At 41.0% G+C, this 18,468-nt stretch overlaps 1 protein-coding gene across 1 annotated transcript; it reads right to left on the bottom strand.

Annotated features, from left to right (window-relative positions):
• Positions 1–43: 43 nt before the first annotated feature.
• On the bottom strand, positions 44–13,807 carry pithd1 (PITH (C-terminal proteasome-interacting domain of thioredoxin-like) domain containing 1). Its single transcript, XM_078567030.1, has 6 exons — positions 13,556–13,807; positions 11,613–11,656; positions 9,213–9,290; positions 5,541–5,645; positions 4,231–4,339; positions 44–1,572 (listed from the first exon to the last, which is right to left on the bottom strand). The coding sequence occupies exons 1-6, from the start codon at positions 13,742–13,744 to the stop codon at positions 1,471–1,473; spliced, it is 627 nt and encodes a 208-aa protein (XP_078423156.1). The 5' UTR covers positions 13,745–13,807; the 3' UTR covers positions 44–1,470.
• Positions 13,808–18,468: the final 4,661 nt, after the last annotated feature.

Below are 18,468 nucleotides of genomic sequence, written 5' to 3'. Positions count from 1 at the left end.
GAGGCACATTGTAAGTAAGATGTACATAAACAGATGGGAGGGATTTATTCATTTCCTGAGTTCACATTTTATTTCCATCGCATTATTGCATACTCAAGACATGTATACAAGACAGCCCATTCACGCTTTGGTTGCTTGTGTGTTTAGAGTTAATTGCAATGCAGCTATTTTAACGAAATACATTTATTTTTAAAAATTTTCAACAGCAAACGTTAGCCAAGTAATTTGCAATGCAACCTTTAAGAGCAGAGATGAGAGGATCACATATCAGTCCACTAACAGCAAATACATTTTATTTTATTTTCTTAAAACCATGGTTGCATTCTCTGGTGTTGTGGTAGTAAATTCCAAATCCGGAAAATGTAATGAAAAAGCTTGAGCAAAGTGGATATATCAGCAAAAAACATCCAATCAATTTAAACTACATCCATATTAACATAAGCTTCAAGCTGTTCAATAAACCTCCATTCACCTGATTGATACTCAAAGGGCACAATGCTGTCCATGTTTATGTAATCTAATGCACAAAGGCATACGGGAAAGGCAGCAACTTGCAGGCAAAAATGGGAAAGAACTGATAGCAGATTACATAGTACTGATATCGATATTATTGGATCATTTCACTCATTAAATCAATGCATTTTGGGCTGATTTCAGAGAGATTGGTTGTGTTGCCTCTGCTCCTGATCTGTGATTGTGTTTAAGTGTTACAGAAGTCCCTCTTCATAGTAATTTCAAGAGACTGACATCAGTTTATGCTTTTTATGGCACTTAAAAAGCATTGTTATGGATCTACTGGGCTCTGAAGAAATTCGTTCCCCATCTATTACAAAATCAATGAGGTCTCCAACTACAGGTACACAGATTTTAGTAATCGTGATTAGACATCACGGTGTGCTTTTTAAAGCAGTGTAATTAACCTTAAACAGATGTTTTTCCACTTTATAATTCATGAAAAATATAGGTTTTAAATGGTTGTTCTTGTAGACCACATTATTGCTCGAGAATCATATGGCAATAGGAGCAGAGCAATGTCACAAACAATGGATTATTCTGATGCGTGGATTTTGAGCGGCACGCAGGACTCAGATTTTCAGCATTCATTAACAATGTATAACACATTTGGCAAGGAAAAATCAAAATTAGGTATTTAATTTTAATAGAAAATATCCTGTTTTGAGGTTAGGAATATCAAATGCCAGCTACTTCAATTTAGTCGCAAAATCAGGATTTTAACACTTACAAATCAAAGCAGCAACGGCGGACTCCAGTTCAACAGTGAATGTTACCTCCTCAGGAATCTTCTGTTCACCACACCTTATTCACAATTGTTTGGAACTTAGATATTGTACCAGTCTATTCTGCTGGGCATTTAATGTAGAAGCCCCTGATATTCTGCATGTGCTTTCTTCTTGTTAGGGTAGTGCAGTCATAAAATCTTGTGCATGCTAGAGCATCAGAAGTCACGTTTTAAGCAATGAAGTGCGTCTGAGGAGTGATGAGGTCAATTTTGTGATCTGTAGGGTTGGCAGAAGCTTCATATGTACAAAGTGTCACTTCATGTCTGTGGCCCTGTCACAAAAGGAAAATGAAATATTCTACATGCTTCATTTTGTGTTACTTAATTCTAACAGAGGATTACTTTTTTTTTTGTTTAAAAATACAATTTTTCTGTCCATCAAGAGATTGATGTCAATGACAAGGAAGACACTTTTCAGAAGTAGTGATGCTTTAAAGTATTCTCAGGTAAGGTAAAGCACAGATTGGATTACACAGAGAAACCATTTAAAATTTGGCTCCTGTAATAACCTTTAGAAAAAGGTTAATACATCCATGTAATATTTTCATTGTGCACCAAGTATCTTTGTGCTCTGCATAAATAAGTGATGCTACCAATTTAGTGCAAAACCATGGGAACGTTTTGTACTCTGGACCCAATGGAAACTGAGTCGAAACTACACAAACATATGACTCAGATGTCAGGAGAAAACTTTCACCTCCATCTACCTGGCTTAGATTTAAACTTAAGCATCAAAAGATGATATAAACCACTATTTTACTAAATTCCTACCTTCCCCCCCAAAAATATACTGATTTTAATTCTTAAAATGTTGGAGGCATTACCATCCTCCATCCTTGTAACCACACTCTTCAAATCCTATCCAATACCAAGTCCTGCTCACCTTCAGAATCCATTCTGATGCTTCAATGCCTCAAATTTAAAATTCTCATTCTTACATTTAAATCGCGTCATGGCCTCATCCCTCCCCATCTCTAGCTGCCTATAGGTGTACAACCCCTCCAGAAGCCCGTTCTTATTACGGCCCTTCTGCGCACCACCGTTTGCGACCATGCCTTTAAATGTAAATGCTCATGTTTCACAATTCTCTCCATAAACCTCTCCACATCTCTCTCCTTTTGACCTTCGTTAAAATCCACTTTCAGAATCAAAACTCCTCCTAAAATTTCCTTCTTTGGTTTGGTGTCCATTTGTTGTTTTACGCCCGTGAAGTGTCCTGGGATGTTATCTAAATGTAAGTTGTTGTTGAATAGCAAGAAGAAAAGTATTCCTTTCCTTTTTTCGGCTTTTTGTCTCATGAGACAATGGTTTGGGCCCTGGTGGTCGACTCCGTGTTAGACATTATTTGGTGTGGCCCAGGCGCCCCATTCTGGCATGGCAGTCTCTGCTGCAGATGAAGACAGTGCACTGAGAAGGTGCAGGATTCGTTGGCCTCTGTTTTCACTGGGCCCTCTGCTTGGCCAGCTGAACTACTGGCCGTTAAAAAAGTAGTAAAAATAAATCTGCAAGTGAGGTTGGTAGCTAAATGCGCCAAACAATGTCCTATGAAACCATAGAAGCTCCCAGGGCAGATGCACACTATGTATGCAATTTATCTGAAATGATGCTATAATTAGTCTTAGTACCTCTGGCTGAAGAATAGAACAAACCTTTTTTTTTTAAAAAAAACAAGTTACATTCAGTGGTGCATATGAAGAATGGACTTAAGGCGACAACAGGATCTGGCTCGACTCTGATGCCCCTTAGGATTAACAGGTTTACTAAACTCATTATTGAAAGATGACCATGTCATGAAGGTACTGGGAGAATACTGAAGCCTGTGGAAATGTATCCAAATATAAATCACATCATGCAGGATAGGAAGGGTAAAAAGGAACAAAATTAGAGATAAACTGGAAAAGGAAAAGTTTGACCGCCAGTCATATTTCTAGGAGATGGGGACGCAGAATTATTCACTCATGTACATGGAAAATATTATCCAGTGCATTTTATTTGATCATAAGCCTTACAGACTTCAAAATAATGCAGTGAATTGATTTCAATATATACACACAACAGGCCCCAGTGAAATTCCACACTATCTCTCTGAAAATATCATGGGCAGGATTTTACCGTCGGCGAGCGGGGGAGGGGCCCACTCGCTGACGCGTAAAATAACGCACAGCGACGTCGGGGGAAACTCCTGACGTCACTGCGCCCGATTTAAATTTTCAGGAAGGCTGGAGCGCAGCACAATCAGCTGCGGGCCCGCCAACCCGTCAATGGCCAATTGAGGCCATTGACAGGATCAATTAAGCAGTTAAAGGACCTGCCCGTCCAACCTTAAGGTTGGCGGGTCGGCCAGGAGCCCCGGCGGCAACTAGAAAAAACATGAAACCTCATCCACGGGCGGGATGAGTTTTCAAGTAGGTTTTAAAATTTTTTAATAAAGATTGTGTAAAAATTATGGACATGTCCCAACTCATGTGACATTGTCACATGAGGGGACATGTAAGGGAACTTTTATTTTTCTACTTTTATCTTTTTACATGTAGAGCCGATCTCCCTGAGGCTGCACTTAGCCTCAGGGAGATGAGTGCGCTCTTTCGTGCGCATGTGCAAAAGAGCACACTCTCAATTTTGGGATTTCCCCCCCCCCGCCCGCAGAGGGAACGCATAGCGCTTCCCTGCAGACATCACGCTGGGCAGGCCTTAATTGGCCCGCCCACGTAAAATGGCGTCGCGCCTCCGATCAGGGGTGCCAATCGGAAGTGCGCCCGCACGCGTCCGCCCATCAACATCCCCCCTGACGGGGGGGAAAAATTCTGTCCCATGTGCTTTTCCAAGGCCATCAATCTTACTGGTGTACAATATCACCCCAAGAGGAATGTAAGCTCAACCAGTGAATTGTTTTTAAACTTTTCAAAGTTAATTTTAATATTCAGACTTACCTCTGACCACTCCCCTCGCAATCCTACATAATAAATTTTTGAAGTCTCTGCACCAAAATTCTTGGTTATGTGAATGGAAAGGTGGTGAACACCGGAGAAACGAGCTATCCTAAAAAGGAAAATAAAAACACAGGTAGAAATATTAAAAAGTATTGAACCTGTTGTAATTACTAATTGGGGTATAAGTAATTCAAGGTACCACTTTCTGCAGGTAACAGTGGGTAATTATAAGATGTCTCGATAATGAGTGGTACAACTTTAAAATACCGCTACGATATCTGTTGATGGCTCTTGCAAATGTAAAAGAATAGCTGTGCATATTTTAGCCATTTAGCTAATTAACCATTTTGACTACATTATTCAATACCACTTGGCAAAGTCTGAACAGGGCATGATAGCAAAATAATTTGGCTGGCCTGCAAGGAAGGGATATTTTAGGCACTCAGCTTTCTGAGCGCTATTTACTATTTTTGGCCACCTTCGATGGCAACCAGTTAGCTGCAAATATAGCTTTTGGAGGTGCAGGTTAAAACCATCTACTCTGTTGGTGCACTGCCTCTGGATGCAGGAACGCTGCTCTAATTACAGTCACTTTTGATTTATCATCAGTATTAAACTGCAAACATAAATGGGCAATGACTGAATTTCAACTTGTACTGAATTTTCAGCAGTTTTCTTATCATTGTTGCAATGACTGTATTGTGATTATCCAAATTAATTTCACCCTCAGTGTATGAGAGAAGCTTTCATCTAGGCAGTCTGGATCTGAACCCAAGTTCCAAAGGTAAAGGATCAGCATGCTAACCCACTATACTACACACCTATCAAAGCAATATTGACAAAATTATTTAATAGTTTTTGAGATAACTGGATGTGCTAAACATTGTTAATGTATTTTGGAACTTTGAACAAATTCTGGAAAAGGTTCATTGTGTTTATTTTTAATTACAATCCAATGTCAGGCAAAACCAAAACTTGGTAAATAATCTTCTCCCGTGGACCATTATTTATTAACTTTGAATAACATGCATTTAGTTTCAGTTCCACATTAGTATCAATTCAAGAGATTTTGGGGGTCAGGGGTTTTGGTGAACCTGTGGGGCAGAGTGAGAATTGGTCTTTAACTTTAGTACAAAACAGGCTTGCAGTGAATCAGCAGCCAACTTTTACACTGCTTGATTTTCTTTCGATTAGAAATAGGGACTCAGTGTAAAATGGGCTGCTGAGTTGCTGAGCGTGTTTCAAATTACTGGTGAAGACCAATTTCACCTCCTTTATTTTTTTTTGAAACACAACAAAAATGGACATACTTTGTAGTATATTCCAGCTCCCCTGTGAGATCTCGGCTAAGCTGAAACACCTGATCAGGTTCTCTACCTGCATCATCAAACGACATATGTGGGATGTTCTTAAACCTGATTCGAAAAAAAAGGAATTGATTAGCATATTCTATGTTACTTATGAATTATCTGTAAGTGTATAAGCATTTAAAAAAGGACAACATTTCCAGATTCATTTCTTTCTTTATTCTTCTTCCTTCTGTCGCAATGATATCACTTGTGCACGAGTGACATTAATCTGTAATTTCACTGGCTGACCAAGCACACACTGAACTGTTTAAAAAGGAATTTTTAAAGACAAGAAAAGACACTGACTAAAGATGGCTGCCACAAGTCACTTGACAACTGGTATTACAAGTTGACCAGCTTCTGGAAAGATATACTGTGACTTGCAATTCAGACATGCCCAGATACCCTCATGGAATTTCACACCTGAGGATGTCCAGAACTATTTTGAAAGGATTTAGTGAAAAATGTACCGGACCTAACATGTACATTTCTATAAGACTACTTTTCCAACAGAGACAGAAAGTCTGCTAAAACAATGGTTATATGGAGATATGTCTTCCTATCTCATCAAAATGGATAATGACTCATTCAGGGGTTTAATGGCTGGAACATTACAGAATCTACTCACCCCGGCCATGAAACAAAAGTACATTGGTTCAGATTAAAATAAACAAACACCTGCTGAAATCATTGGGGGGGGGGGGGGGGGGGGGGGGGGGGGAAGAGGTCATATGACTTAACTAACCATTTTAAAATCTCTTTAATACAGCACGGAAGCTGCAAACAGTGGTCAGTAATCTGGAAAAGCTGTCAATAAAGCTGTAAGGATCTCCCTTCTCTCCTCTCCGAAGTTAAGACCCTATCTCTTACAGTTTAAAAATCCAGCACAGAGATAGTGAATTTTCCATCAAAAGGAATCCAGGTGCAAAACTCATCAACTTCTGGCAGAGACGGATTGTGGATTAAAAAGAAATTGTCTCTGGCAATTGAAGTCACAGGGGCTTCAACTCTACTCCTGGAGCCTAAAAGAACTTGGAAAAATTTCTGCCGCAGCCAGAGTGACTAGCTAAGGACTCAAACAGTGAACTCTCAAGTTTCTTATCTTTCAGCATTGAACCTTAATTTGGCTAAGAAAGTAACCGCCTACCTACAATATAACTTGTAAATTTTACATACTTGTGTGTTTGAATGTGGGTCGCGAAAGTTCGAGAAGCGCGGATTTACCTTTTTAAATGTTTTGCTATCACTACCTGGATGGGCTTTTAGCTCAATAAAAACTAACCCCTTTTTGTTTTAAACCTCAAGAAAGCCTGTCAGATTTGTTTCTTTGCAACCAGTACATAAATGGTTAAAACAAGACATTGCGTAAAATTCCTTCATTCTCCAAATTCACAAGAAAACCCTGTTCCGGTCAGACTTGAGGTGGTAGGGGAGTCATATTTTACCTCTCCTCACGTGGCCTTAACACCTCTTACTTATCTACAAAAAGCCGCAAGCCAGATTCCTTTAACTTGTGCTTCTAACTTATCATATTAAATCACGATCAATGTTTTACTACAATCAGTGGGAGAAGTGTTTGCTGCAAGGCATGAGGACATAGTTACCTGTAGCTCTATTATAATCCTATAAAATATAACACAGATAGACTAAAAATGTTCTCAACTGTGGCTGACAGATTCAAGATTTTGGACTTTGGTTGGAAGAACTTAAGAACGTAAAAAAATTAGGAGCAGGAATAGACCATATAGCCCGTCGAGCCTGCTCAGCCACTCAATACAATCCTGGCTGATCTGTGGCATCAACTCCACTTTCCCAAACAAAAACAGAATTACCTGGAAAAACTCAGCAGGTCTGCTCCACTTTCCCGCCCACTCTATATCCCTTGATTCCCTGAGACACCAATTACCTGTCTCTCTCAACATAAATGTATTCAGTATCCACAACCCTCTGGGGTAGAGATTTCCAAAGAGGTTACTGACTATATTACCTATCCAAAAAAATCAAGCTAGTCCTTGCCACAATGCATGTACAATTTACCTCACTCCACTGTAGCACCTTTTACCCCGAACAGGCCTCCCTCTCTTCCTACTTCCAAAGCACCCAACACTACAACCAGACAGCCTGTCCTGCCACACACTCCAACCTGACAACTCATCCCGCGTTGTGGAATGTCACACTTCTGGTCATAACCAGGGATCACTTTTATATTGTATAAGTCTTATTACGCTTTTACTTTCATTAAAGGTCAGTAAGAAGTTGAAGAACAAAATAGGGAATTCTACCCAAAATTGAAGAAAGTGATATATCCCCCCAGGAACTGGTTTCAAGTTGAAGTGCTCACTGAGTTGAGCATGGTTGCATTAAGGTATATGCTACACTTATGCTACAATTGCCAAATTTACAGTATACATTCAATATGCACTTTGGAAGCTTTCCTGGCTCTGTATTGGGAAAGCCTGTTAAGTCTGCTTAACCCCAGAAGATTTAATAAACAGCCTTTATTTTCCTCCCTCCTTGATCATTTCACTGCTCACATCCCTGCCCCATGACAGTACCTGTCCACCTCCTTGCCATTTGCCACCTCTCCCTCCTATAGGTGCTGTTGCCTCTCCCATATTGCCCCATCCTGACCAACCTTACTTTCTTTAAAGCTTTTAAAATAGTGAACATGATGCAAACGTTTTAAAGAACTCATAACCAATTTCCAAGTCATGGCTGTGAACACAGCTTTAATACGTTTCCCAGTGGCACTTCACAACCCCCTTGTAATACTCTCCTATTCAAGCATCCGCCTTCAGTACTCCCATAGCCCAAAACCACCCTTCTCCCACTGTGACACCGAAGGATCCCCCACCCACACATCACTGCCATCAGCACAGGATGGTCACAGTTCTATTAGATGGCTCACCATCAGCTTCTCACAGCAACTAGTGATAGTAAATAATTGGGGCCTTTCCTGGGTTGCAAACAACCCAAGAACATTTCTCTGGCAATGAGCAAGTACTTTTACATGGAATCTCCCACAGGACATTAAAAATGTTGCACAGAGTCTATGGTAAAACAAATTGTACATGGTCTGTGAAAAGGCTAGGCTTGGTGGGTTGAATGGTTCCTTGTGTACTTTTAACTTCAGCCATTCACTAAGCATTTATGTGGAGACATAGAATGATGAATAAATTTTTGTAATTCATTGGTGTCCCAGCTTTGTAAGTTATTCAGAACCATTTTCAATCCCCTAACAGCCCAACTTAATACTTTGAGAATACAGTGTTCATTAGCAATTTGTCACAGTACACTAAGAAAATCTATCCCACCGGTTCACTGGGTTTGCATACTTGTAAAGGCTGGGGTTATTTTAGTTAGGCTAACCATCATTTTTAGAATATTCAACAATTTAGTAATGCAGCTAAAAATGTAACTTTAGATGAGAAAAATGTATTCAATGATTAGCTGTCCAAAGACACGTATACCGCTCTCTACTAGAACCACCTAATGATTGACAGTTTCATAGCAAAAGCATAAGATGCATCTTTTACAACACAGTTAAATACAATTCCACTTTTTAATAAACTGTTACTTTTTAATGATGATGTAAAGTAGCTTAAAATAATAATAAAATGTTTTGGCACTTACAGTCTCATTTCTGATGGATGGGTGTCATCATCATCCCCAATTATTATTATTCCTTTCAGCTTCACACTGCCTGTGAAACTGAAACAAGATACAGAGTAATTATCACCTTAAACACCTCAGCAGATCTAGGACCTTATTCTGGAATGTACAGATGTGCAGGTCTCCTCCTTTACTCACTTTAAGCAAGCAAGTATGTTAAAAAAAATGGAATCTGAAACAAGTCTCAGATCCGTCACTTCTACACTGGAATGTGTTCAGCCTCACGTTCCTACATGGATCCTTTGATCTCCTGACTGGTTCCCTATCCATGATGCTCCACCCTACCCTCTGGAACTCACTCCATAAATCAGTGCCTCCTGTTTTCAAAAAAACCTTCTCAAAACCCTTGCCCCATTTTTAGGTCCCATAATCTGATTTCATCTATTTTTCTTCTGTTCAATGCATTGTGAAACGTTCCAAGATATTATTCCAATGTTACAAATGATGTTATAAAAATGCAAGTTATATGTATTGTGTGCAATCAAAACTGGCAATTAGACTCAGGCTGCAATTCAGCTTTTGCATTCTGTACAGCTTCATAAACTGGTCAGACATTTCTTGCGGCCTATGGGACTGGATTTAATGCAACTCATCGTGGTGAAAACCAAGGCAGTCTGGCCCACTTATTCATGGGAGAGTCTGCTGGTGGCAGGAGAACCTCCTCCTATTAAGTCAGAGGGCAGGAGGGGCGGGAGTCCTGGCCGGTGGCAGCGGGATGTCAATTAAACTCATTAATGAGCCAACTGACATCCGTTATCGTTGAGCCCACCGCAATTTAGTGGTGCCTCAGGGATTTAATGCGAGCCACAAGGCTCTCCTGCACCTTTGAAAGGCAACCCAGCAAACCTCATCAGACTTACCAGCGGCCTCGGGGGATGCGGGAGGGGTGGGGTTCCTTGTTATCAGGAACTCGGTACCCAATTGAGGGACCTGGCATTGGGAAGGGGAGGAGCCACTGAAAGGCATCCTCTGCCCTTGCCTCTGAGTCCCACTGACCACCAACCATGCAACCCTCATCGTGCCCTCACTCACCTTTGGTCTGGGGTCCCACGACATTCTTGGGCCTCTGGTGAGTGCACTACCAGCTCTCGAAAGGCAGGACATCTGCTGCTGGAGACCTCAATCGCGGGAGGCCCCCAATGGTGGTCACTTGTGCCTGCAGGGCACTTGATTCTGTCCGGCCTCCCATAAGGAACTGATAGGGGTTCCCCACTGGTTCTCCATCCGGTGGGTGAAACCCCCATCGGCCCCACAAAATCCAGCCCATGGTGTCACAAGATACAATTTGTTTAACTACAGATTCAAGGTTTATTTTTAGCTAACGCCCTACGAAGTTTAATAGTGACACCAAGTGGCAGACAACTTATATTTCAATGAACAACAGTTATGGAATTCCAGGGGTTTTATTTACAATATAAAAGCCAAAAGGTAATAATGAACTAATATTAAATCTGACCAAGACCTCAGTTAAGGAGTACTGTGTGCCATATTGAGCTCCACATTTATAGGAAGAATAATGAAGTCTTAGAAAGGGAAGAAATCAGATTCATGTGGATGCTGCCTGGTATAAATTTAAATATAAAGAAAGGCTTAAAAAATTGGGTTGTTTTACGTGAGAACATTGCAGAATATGGGGTGAATTGATAGAAATATTTATGAAGTAATGGGACAGGCTAGGTAGAAACAGATTGTTTCCAGTAATTGAGGGTTCAAGATCACAAGATCACAGTTGAAACATTAAATATAAATTATTTAAAATAGGGGGCAGGAAAATTGTCTCTTACAGAGAGTAATGAGACTGTGAAATCACTTGGTAAATTGCAAATAAACCATGTCAACATTCAAGATTAGATTGGATAGGTGGATGAAGAAAAAGGAGTTAAAGGCTTATTGAAACAGGATGAGTAAATGTGTTTAGGACTATTTGCTGTAGTGGAGGATAAAGGTTGACACAGCCAAATAGCCCAATTTCATATTGTAACTTCTATATATCAGTATTTCTATGTATTGCAGGGGAGCAGGAAAAGACCAGAAAGAAAAATGTCCCCGTGGTACTTTTACAGATATTCTAAAGATCAGTTCACAGCAGCATTAGCAAAGCTTGCATCCAGTTTGCCTATTGCCTCAGGTGTTATGAAGATCGAGAAATCAGAAATTCAATGTACCTTCAAATTTCTGACATAAACCCAGCAAGAGTAAACATTTTTCTTACAGAAAACTTAGCACCTATTTATTATCACGTGGATTTCAAGTGATTGAAAGCATACAAATGCCTGTCAAAATACTTAAACTATATACATGTATATTTCAATGGGGTGGTGCAACCATGTGTAGAGGTTTATTTTTTAAAATGGTACTTACGGAATATTAAAGAGTAATTCCTCATCGTCATCACTTTCTACAAACTGCAATAGAAAAGGTACAAAACACATCAGACATTGGTACGGTTTCTTTTCATTCAGTTACATTAATTGGCATTGCCATTTTTTCAAAATTTTCTGGATCCAATATCCCATATAGCTAATTGACCAATTCCTGTGTTGCTTCAAACATGACATAAATATGGTATTAAATTTGGTACTTTAAGTTTTGCATCTTTAATCATCCATTTAATTTTTTTCCTACTTATACCAAATTAAGTCATCTGCACATGAGATTAAATAAGCAGGTGTTTTTTTTTTACACAGGCATGTTGCCAGGGCTGGAAAATTGCAGCTATGAGGAAAGGCTAGGATTGTTTTCCTTAGAGTAGAGGTGGCTGAGGGGTGACCTAATTGAGGTGTACAAAATTATGAGGAGATAGGGTAGACAGGAAAGACCTGTTTTCCCTAGCTGAGGAGTCAATTACCAGGGGCATAGATTTAAGGTGATTGGTAGGAGGATTAGAGGGGAAAAGAGGAAAAAAATTTTCACCCAGAGGGTGGTGGGCATCTGCCTAAAATTGGTGGTTGAGGCTAAAACGTTCAACTCATTTAAAAGGTACCTGGATCTGCACCTGAAGTCCTGTAACCTGCAAGGCTATGGACTAGGTGCTGAAAGTGGGATTAAAAATGAGCAGCTAGTTTCTTTTGTTCCTCTTTTTTTGGCCAGTGCAGACACGATGGGCTGAATGGCCTCTTTCTGTGCCGTAACTTTTCTGTGGTTCTATTTTTATTCACAATTTGTTTTGCCTAGCAGACCTGAAGAAACAGCTTAAAACAAAACATTATCAGATGCACAGTTTGTCATTGACTTTACATAATCGTATTCAGCAAATTTAAGATAGCATTGTTCAGTAAGAATATTTTGCAACAATTGAAAATTAAAATCAGATTCTAGTGCCTCCATGTAGCTGTTGAGGCTCTAACGATGAAAGTACAGACCTCAAAGAGATCTACAACATTTCTGGGCATTTTGTTTCCCAGGTGGAAATCTTGGTTGCTGTTATTAAATTTTCCTGTCTGAAGACACAGCTGCTTAGCATTCATCAGCATTGCTACTGCTCTGAATAACATTCTTGTCTAGTCTGCCACTGCAGCAGAACTGTTAATACAGAGTATATATACTGTGCAGTCCGCAGTGAATTAATTGTTGGAGATCTATAGTAACGACCTTATAGGACTTACATCTTTATATCTCTATTGCCGTAACTCAATTATATCAAACCACTGTAAAGGATAAAAAAAAGACCATTTAGCTGCAATCAAGGCATCGCATTGGGACATGACACTAGCATATCCAGCCCAACTGACCCTGTGAAGTCTTTTTTAAACATAAAATGTGGGGACTGGTGCCAAAGCTGAGTGAGCTGTCCTGCAGACGAGCCAAGCAATGGCCTGACATAGCTATGATTCTTAAAATTATGAATATCAGCCATTTCTCTCCAGCTGTAGGGCAGGAGATACCATGACCACCCCAATAACAGAACAAACCCACCAGATATGTGGGCACAGTAGCATTCATCCAGGGAACGATTCTTTCTGGCAATTATCTGAAATTATCGAGTTAAATTCTGCTCTGGTGGTTTATGATATGATATGATCGCAACCAGATGGCATCCCCGTGATCGCTTCTAGGCAACGCTTATTCTGCATAATACGTTAGAGGCTTCGCTTCTCAAATCCTGAAAAACAGGATTTACTGTAAATCTCCGAACTTGACTAGAGGCCTCTCTCTCTGGCTCTATGTTGCAAACAGCAATTTACAGAGTACTATGTGGCTCTGTAACTACAGTGGAATCAGTATCTGAGGCGTGTCTCCTCCGCAGTGTGAATACAATGTATATCGGAATAAGGACAAGTGTCTCCTGACACTGCTGGCCGCACCTTGGTCCGGTCCTGTCTCTCCTCCCAGGGCTTGAAGACCAGTTTGCCAGAGCCCTCACTCGCCTCGTTCAGACACTCCAGCCTCTCCTGGTCGATCTTCCGAAATAGGCCGTACTCCAGGCCTCTCTCGGCAGGGTCCTGGTGCCCCTCGCACTGACACTGGCCGTTCCCATGGCTGTGTCCAGACATCTTGACTCCAGCCTGTTACTACGCCGCAAACTGTATTTTTTACAACTGTCGCGCTGTGAGTCGGCGCGCGCTTCGCCGCGCGGCCCCGGTCACATGACACGGAGGCAAAGTGGGAGAGATAGAGCACTTGCACATCCGCCATCTTCATCCCGGAAGTGTGGCGCGCGAATGGTACTGCGGTACCCTCAACGTGCATTTTGCATTTAAATAACAACAGGGCGACAGCCTCCTCTCGTTAACAGTTTGTCTAAAAATGTATTTACACTAGAGGGTTAGCATGGGGTCCACCGACCGAGGAAGGACAATGATAGTGCCGCGTCAGGCAATGGCAGCCGGTGGTGACAATTAAAAGGCAGAGAACAACAAGAGGCACCTCAGATGAAGTGTTGTGTTGAAGATTTTGTTCGATGGTGAATCGGTCGGATCGGCTGCAGAAGACAGAACGATTAAATTGTGGCCGCTTTGGGAGGGGCCAGGTGACCAAACGCAATTTTATTCAAATAAAATAATTTTCTGTGTTTAACTGAACAAAGGAAGTGGGCGACGCCTAAATAAAGATGATAAGGGGGCTACCACAGTCACATACTTAACAAATGAGGAATCTTATTCAACCCATCCTAATTCATCCATTCAGCAACATGTAACGGCAACCACCCATTATTGCGGCAAACTATCTTAATGAAAAGAATTTTCACCTCCAAAGGACTAACTGAAAGTTCACGACAAGTGTTTATCACTCTCGGCCTGATATCAATTCTTAAATTACCCCTTATCACACATTAATTTAGAAGTATTATTCTGGATTAAACATGATCAACATGAATATTGCTAATTAGGAGAAATTAAGAAATTATGCCAATATTAAATTGCCAGATTATTTTTAATTCATTTATGGGATGTGGGCATCACTGGACAGCATTTATTACACATCCATATTTGCTCTCGAGAACATAAAAAAAGGAGTAGGCCATTCAGCCCATCAAACCTGCTCTGCTATTCGACAAGATCATAGCTAATCTGATTGTGGCCTTAGTTCCACTTTCCTGCCTACTGCCTATAACCATTAACTCCCTTGATGATCAAAAATCTGTCTAACTCAACCTTGCGTGTATTCAATGACCCAGCCTCCACTGCTCTCCGTGGAAGAGGATCCCAAAGACTAACAACCCTCTGAGAGAAGAAATTCCTCCGCATCTGTCTTAAATGGGAGACCCCTGATTTTTAAACTGTTCCCCCTAGTTCTAGATTCCCCCACAAGAGGAAACATCCTTCTGCTCAATCTATTTTTCAATAAAATCACCTGTCATTCTTCTAACCTCCAATATATTTAGGCCCAACCTGTTCTACCTTTCTTCATAAAACAACCCCTTCATCCCAGGAATCAGCCCAGTGAACATTCTCTGGACTGCTTCCAGTACAGGTATACCCTTCCTTAATCAAGAAGACCAAAACTGCACACAGTGCTCCAAATGCACTCCCACCAATGGCCTGTACAGCTGTAGCAAGACTTCCTTACTTTTATACTCCACCCTCCTTGCAATTAAGGCCACAATTCCATTTGTCTTCCTTATTACTTGTGGCACCTGTATGCTAACCTTTTGTAATTCATGTGCTAGGACACTCTGGTGTCCTTGTGTAAGGAGGGACAGCTGGTGATGGTGACTTAGTGGTATTGTAACTAGATTAGTAATCCAGAGGCCTGGGGTAATGCTCTGGAGACCTGGGTTCAAATCCCACCATGGCAGGTGTTGGAATTTTAATTCAAAAAAATATCTGGAATTAGAAGTCTAATGATGACCATGAAACCATTGTTGATTGCCATAAAAACTCACCTGTTCACTAATGCCTTTTAGGGGAAGAAATCTGCTGTCCTTACCTGGCCCAGCCTACATGTGACTTCAGATCCATAACAATGTAGTGTTAAAAATTCCCTCTGAAATGACACCTTCTCAAGGGCAATTTGGGATGGGCAACAAATGCTGGCTTAGCCAGTGTCACCCACACCCCCATGAACAAATACAAAAAAAAAAGCCCTAGATTCCTCTGTACTGCAGCATTCTGCAGTTTCTCTCCATTTAAACAATATTCTGCTTCTCCATTCTTTCTTCCAAAGCGGACAACCTCACACTTTCCCATGTTATACTCCACTTGGTAATTTTTGCCCACCTATACCCTTTGCAGACTTTTTATATCCTCCTCACAACTTGTTTCTCTACCTATCTTTGTATCATCAGCAGATAGATTGCAGATGGTTGAAGCCCCACCATTCCTCCCTGTGGCACTCCACTAATTAGTCTACCAATGGGACAATAACCCACTGACCCTGACTCTCTTGTTTCCTGTTAGTTAGCCAATCCTTTAGCCATGCTAAAATATTGCCCTCAGCGCCATGAATTCTTATATTGTGCAGTAAACTTTTATGTGGAGGTGGTCGTCAATCACTTTCTTGAAGAAGATGTGACGAAAGTACCCCTATTGGTGTTGTTAGGCAAGGAATTCCAGGATTTTGACCCAGTGGTGATAACAGAGCAATGATATATTTCCAAGTCAGGTTGGCCATGTAATTTAGAGGGGTACTTGCCGATTGTCATGTTTCCACACACTTGCTGCTATTGTAGAAGTTGTAGAGATTTTGGATTTGGGAAGTGCTGTTGAAGAAACCCTGGCAGGTTGCTGCAATGCATTGTGTAGATGATACATCTCCTGTGTATCGCTGGTGAAGGGAGTGAAAGTTTACAGTGATGGATGGGATGTCAATCCTGCTGGCTGCTTTGTCTTGGATGGCTTGAGTTTCTGAAACAATGTTGAAGCTGTATTCATCCTGGTGTTATGACTGGGTGAGAAGGGGTTGAATGGCTACCCTCTATGCCCACGCCTCGTTTGACTGCAACAGATTTTTCTGTTTGAAAAGAATATACTTGCCAATTGAGTGAGTACTTAACTGTTTACACGCTGTGATCATAAAATAACTAATAGGACAGGTTTTCTTGAACTTAACAAAGAAAGAGGTTAGCTCTATGATACTTAAACTGATCTAAGTAAAATAATAAAATATGCACCAACTTTCACACACACACTCAAAGTTCTCACACACACAAATACAGATTATAGAGTGGGGAAGGACAGGTTAGCCAAAATAGAGTCCATAAAAAAAAGTAAAGAAGTATACGGTCTGTAATTTGGTGACTTGGCTGGCTTCAGGCTGAATCCCAAGGTCTCGATATTTCTGATTTAAATTAGTTTTGACTGAGTTGGTTGTTTTTGGGAGACAGTGGTGCTGGGTTGGATTCTTTAAAGAAATCCCTATCTGCAGCAGGGCATCCCTGGAAGATCACAATCAACAAACAGGCTCAAAGCTTACCAGGTGGTTTGAAGAAAAAGGGAGGCAGGAGGGACTCCATCTAGATTTTCTCCCTAAGCTGCTCGTCCTCCGTTCTGCTGGGAAAACATGTGCTTAAAACATACGAAGATTTGGCTAGTCCTGTGACCTTCCTTTGCCAACTGCAGGGGAATTCAAAAAAAGGCATTGTCCATGTATTCCAAAGGTACTTTATTCGTTCACGTCTGGAAGCTAACTTAACCAGGGTCCCATTGGCCAAGTGATTAGGCTTAATGGCCCATCTCCATCAGTTGAATACCTCAAGTGATGGCCGCAGCTGCCCTGCTAATGAGACAGGAGATGTGAGTCTTTCACAATCTTCTGAAGTTATTATCTTTGATGGGTTTTACAGACAGACTGACTCCATTCCAATGAACTGGAATGTGGAATATATAGTAATGCAAATTGGGGTTAGCCATCTTGCGCTGAGAGCTCAATTCTCTTTAATCTCAGTTTTTCTGAAAAGTCTGTTCTTATAAGTTCAACTCAAGTATCCAGCCGGTGGATTAAAAATCATTACTTGGGCATAAAGCACATCTTCATGACACAGGTCAGGTAGATGCCAGTCTTTTAGCTGCATTGGAACAGCTTGGCTAGAAGTGTGGCAGTTCAGGAGTTTAAATCTTCTACAGGACAGCCAGGATGCTGACAGAGTGCATAATCTTTGCCTTATCCAGTGTGCTCAGCTGTTTCTTGATATCACCTGGAGTGAATTGAATTGGCAGAAGACTTGCATCTGTATGGTGGAAACTTCATGGGGAGGCAGAAATGGATCATTCATTTGGCATATCTGGCTGAAGATGGCTGTAAACACTTCAGCTTTGTCTTTTGCATTCATGTGCTGGGGATGTTCACACAGCTACCTCCTTCTTTTAGTTATTTTAATTAGCCACAATTCACAGATGCATGTGGCAGGACTTTGATCTGATCCATTTCTGTGGCATCACTAGCAGCTCTGCCTCTAGCTTGGGTTTAGTCCTGTGTTGTAACTTCACCAGTTTGGCACCTCACACTAGAACACAAGAAATAGTAGCAGGAGTAGGCCATATGGCTTGTCGAGCCTGATCTGCCACTTAAACAAAATATGGCTGACCTTGGGCTTCAATTCCATTTTCCTGCCTGCTCCCCATATCCCTTAATTCCCTCAGAGAATAGGTCTATTCTAAAATCTGTCTATCCCTGCCTTAAATTAATTCAATGATTGAGCATCAACAACCACCTGGGGTAGAGAATTCCAAAGATTCACAACCCTTCGAGTAAAGTTATTTCTCCCCGTCTCATTCCTAAATGATTGGCCCCTTATCCTGAGACCGTGCCCCTGTTTTAAATTCCCCTGACCAGTGGA

This window comes from Cetorhinus maximus, chromosome 21, assembly GCF_964194155.1.
Source record: "Cetorhinus maximus chromosome 21, sCetMax3.hap1.1, whole genome shotgun sequence".
Lineage (NCBI taxonomy): Eukaryota > Metazoa > Chordata > Chondrichthyes > Lamniformes > Cetorhinidae > Cetorhinus > Cetorhinus maximus.
Note: the sequence above shows the minus strand (reverse complement) of the source record. Positions and strands in the feature narration are given on the sequence as shown.

Bases quoted from the DNA above. Each gene is read 5' to 3' on its own strand.
- pithd1 (XM_078567030.1), bottom strand. From the start codon at position 13,744: ATGTCTGGACACAGCCATGGGAACGGCCAGTGTCAGTGCGAGGGGCAC. The intron at 9,291-11,612 runs GTAAGTACCATT...ATCTTGTTTCAG, and splicing joins GAATTACTCTTTAATATTCC to TTTCACAGGCAGTGTGAAGC. The intron at 5,646-9,212 runs GTAAGTGCCAAA...TTTTCGAATCAG, and splicing joins CATCCATCAGAAATGAGACT to GTTTAAGAACATCCCACATA.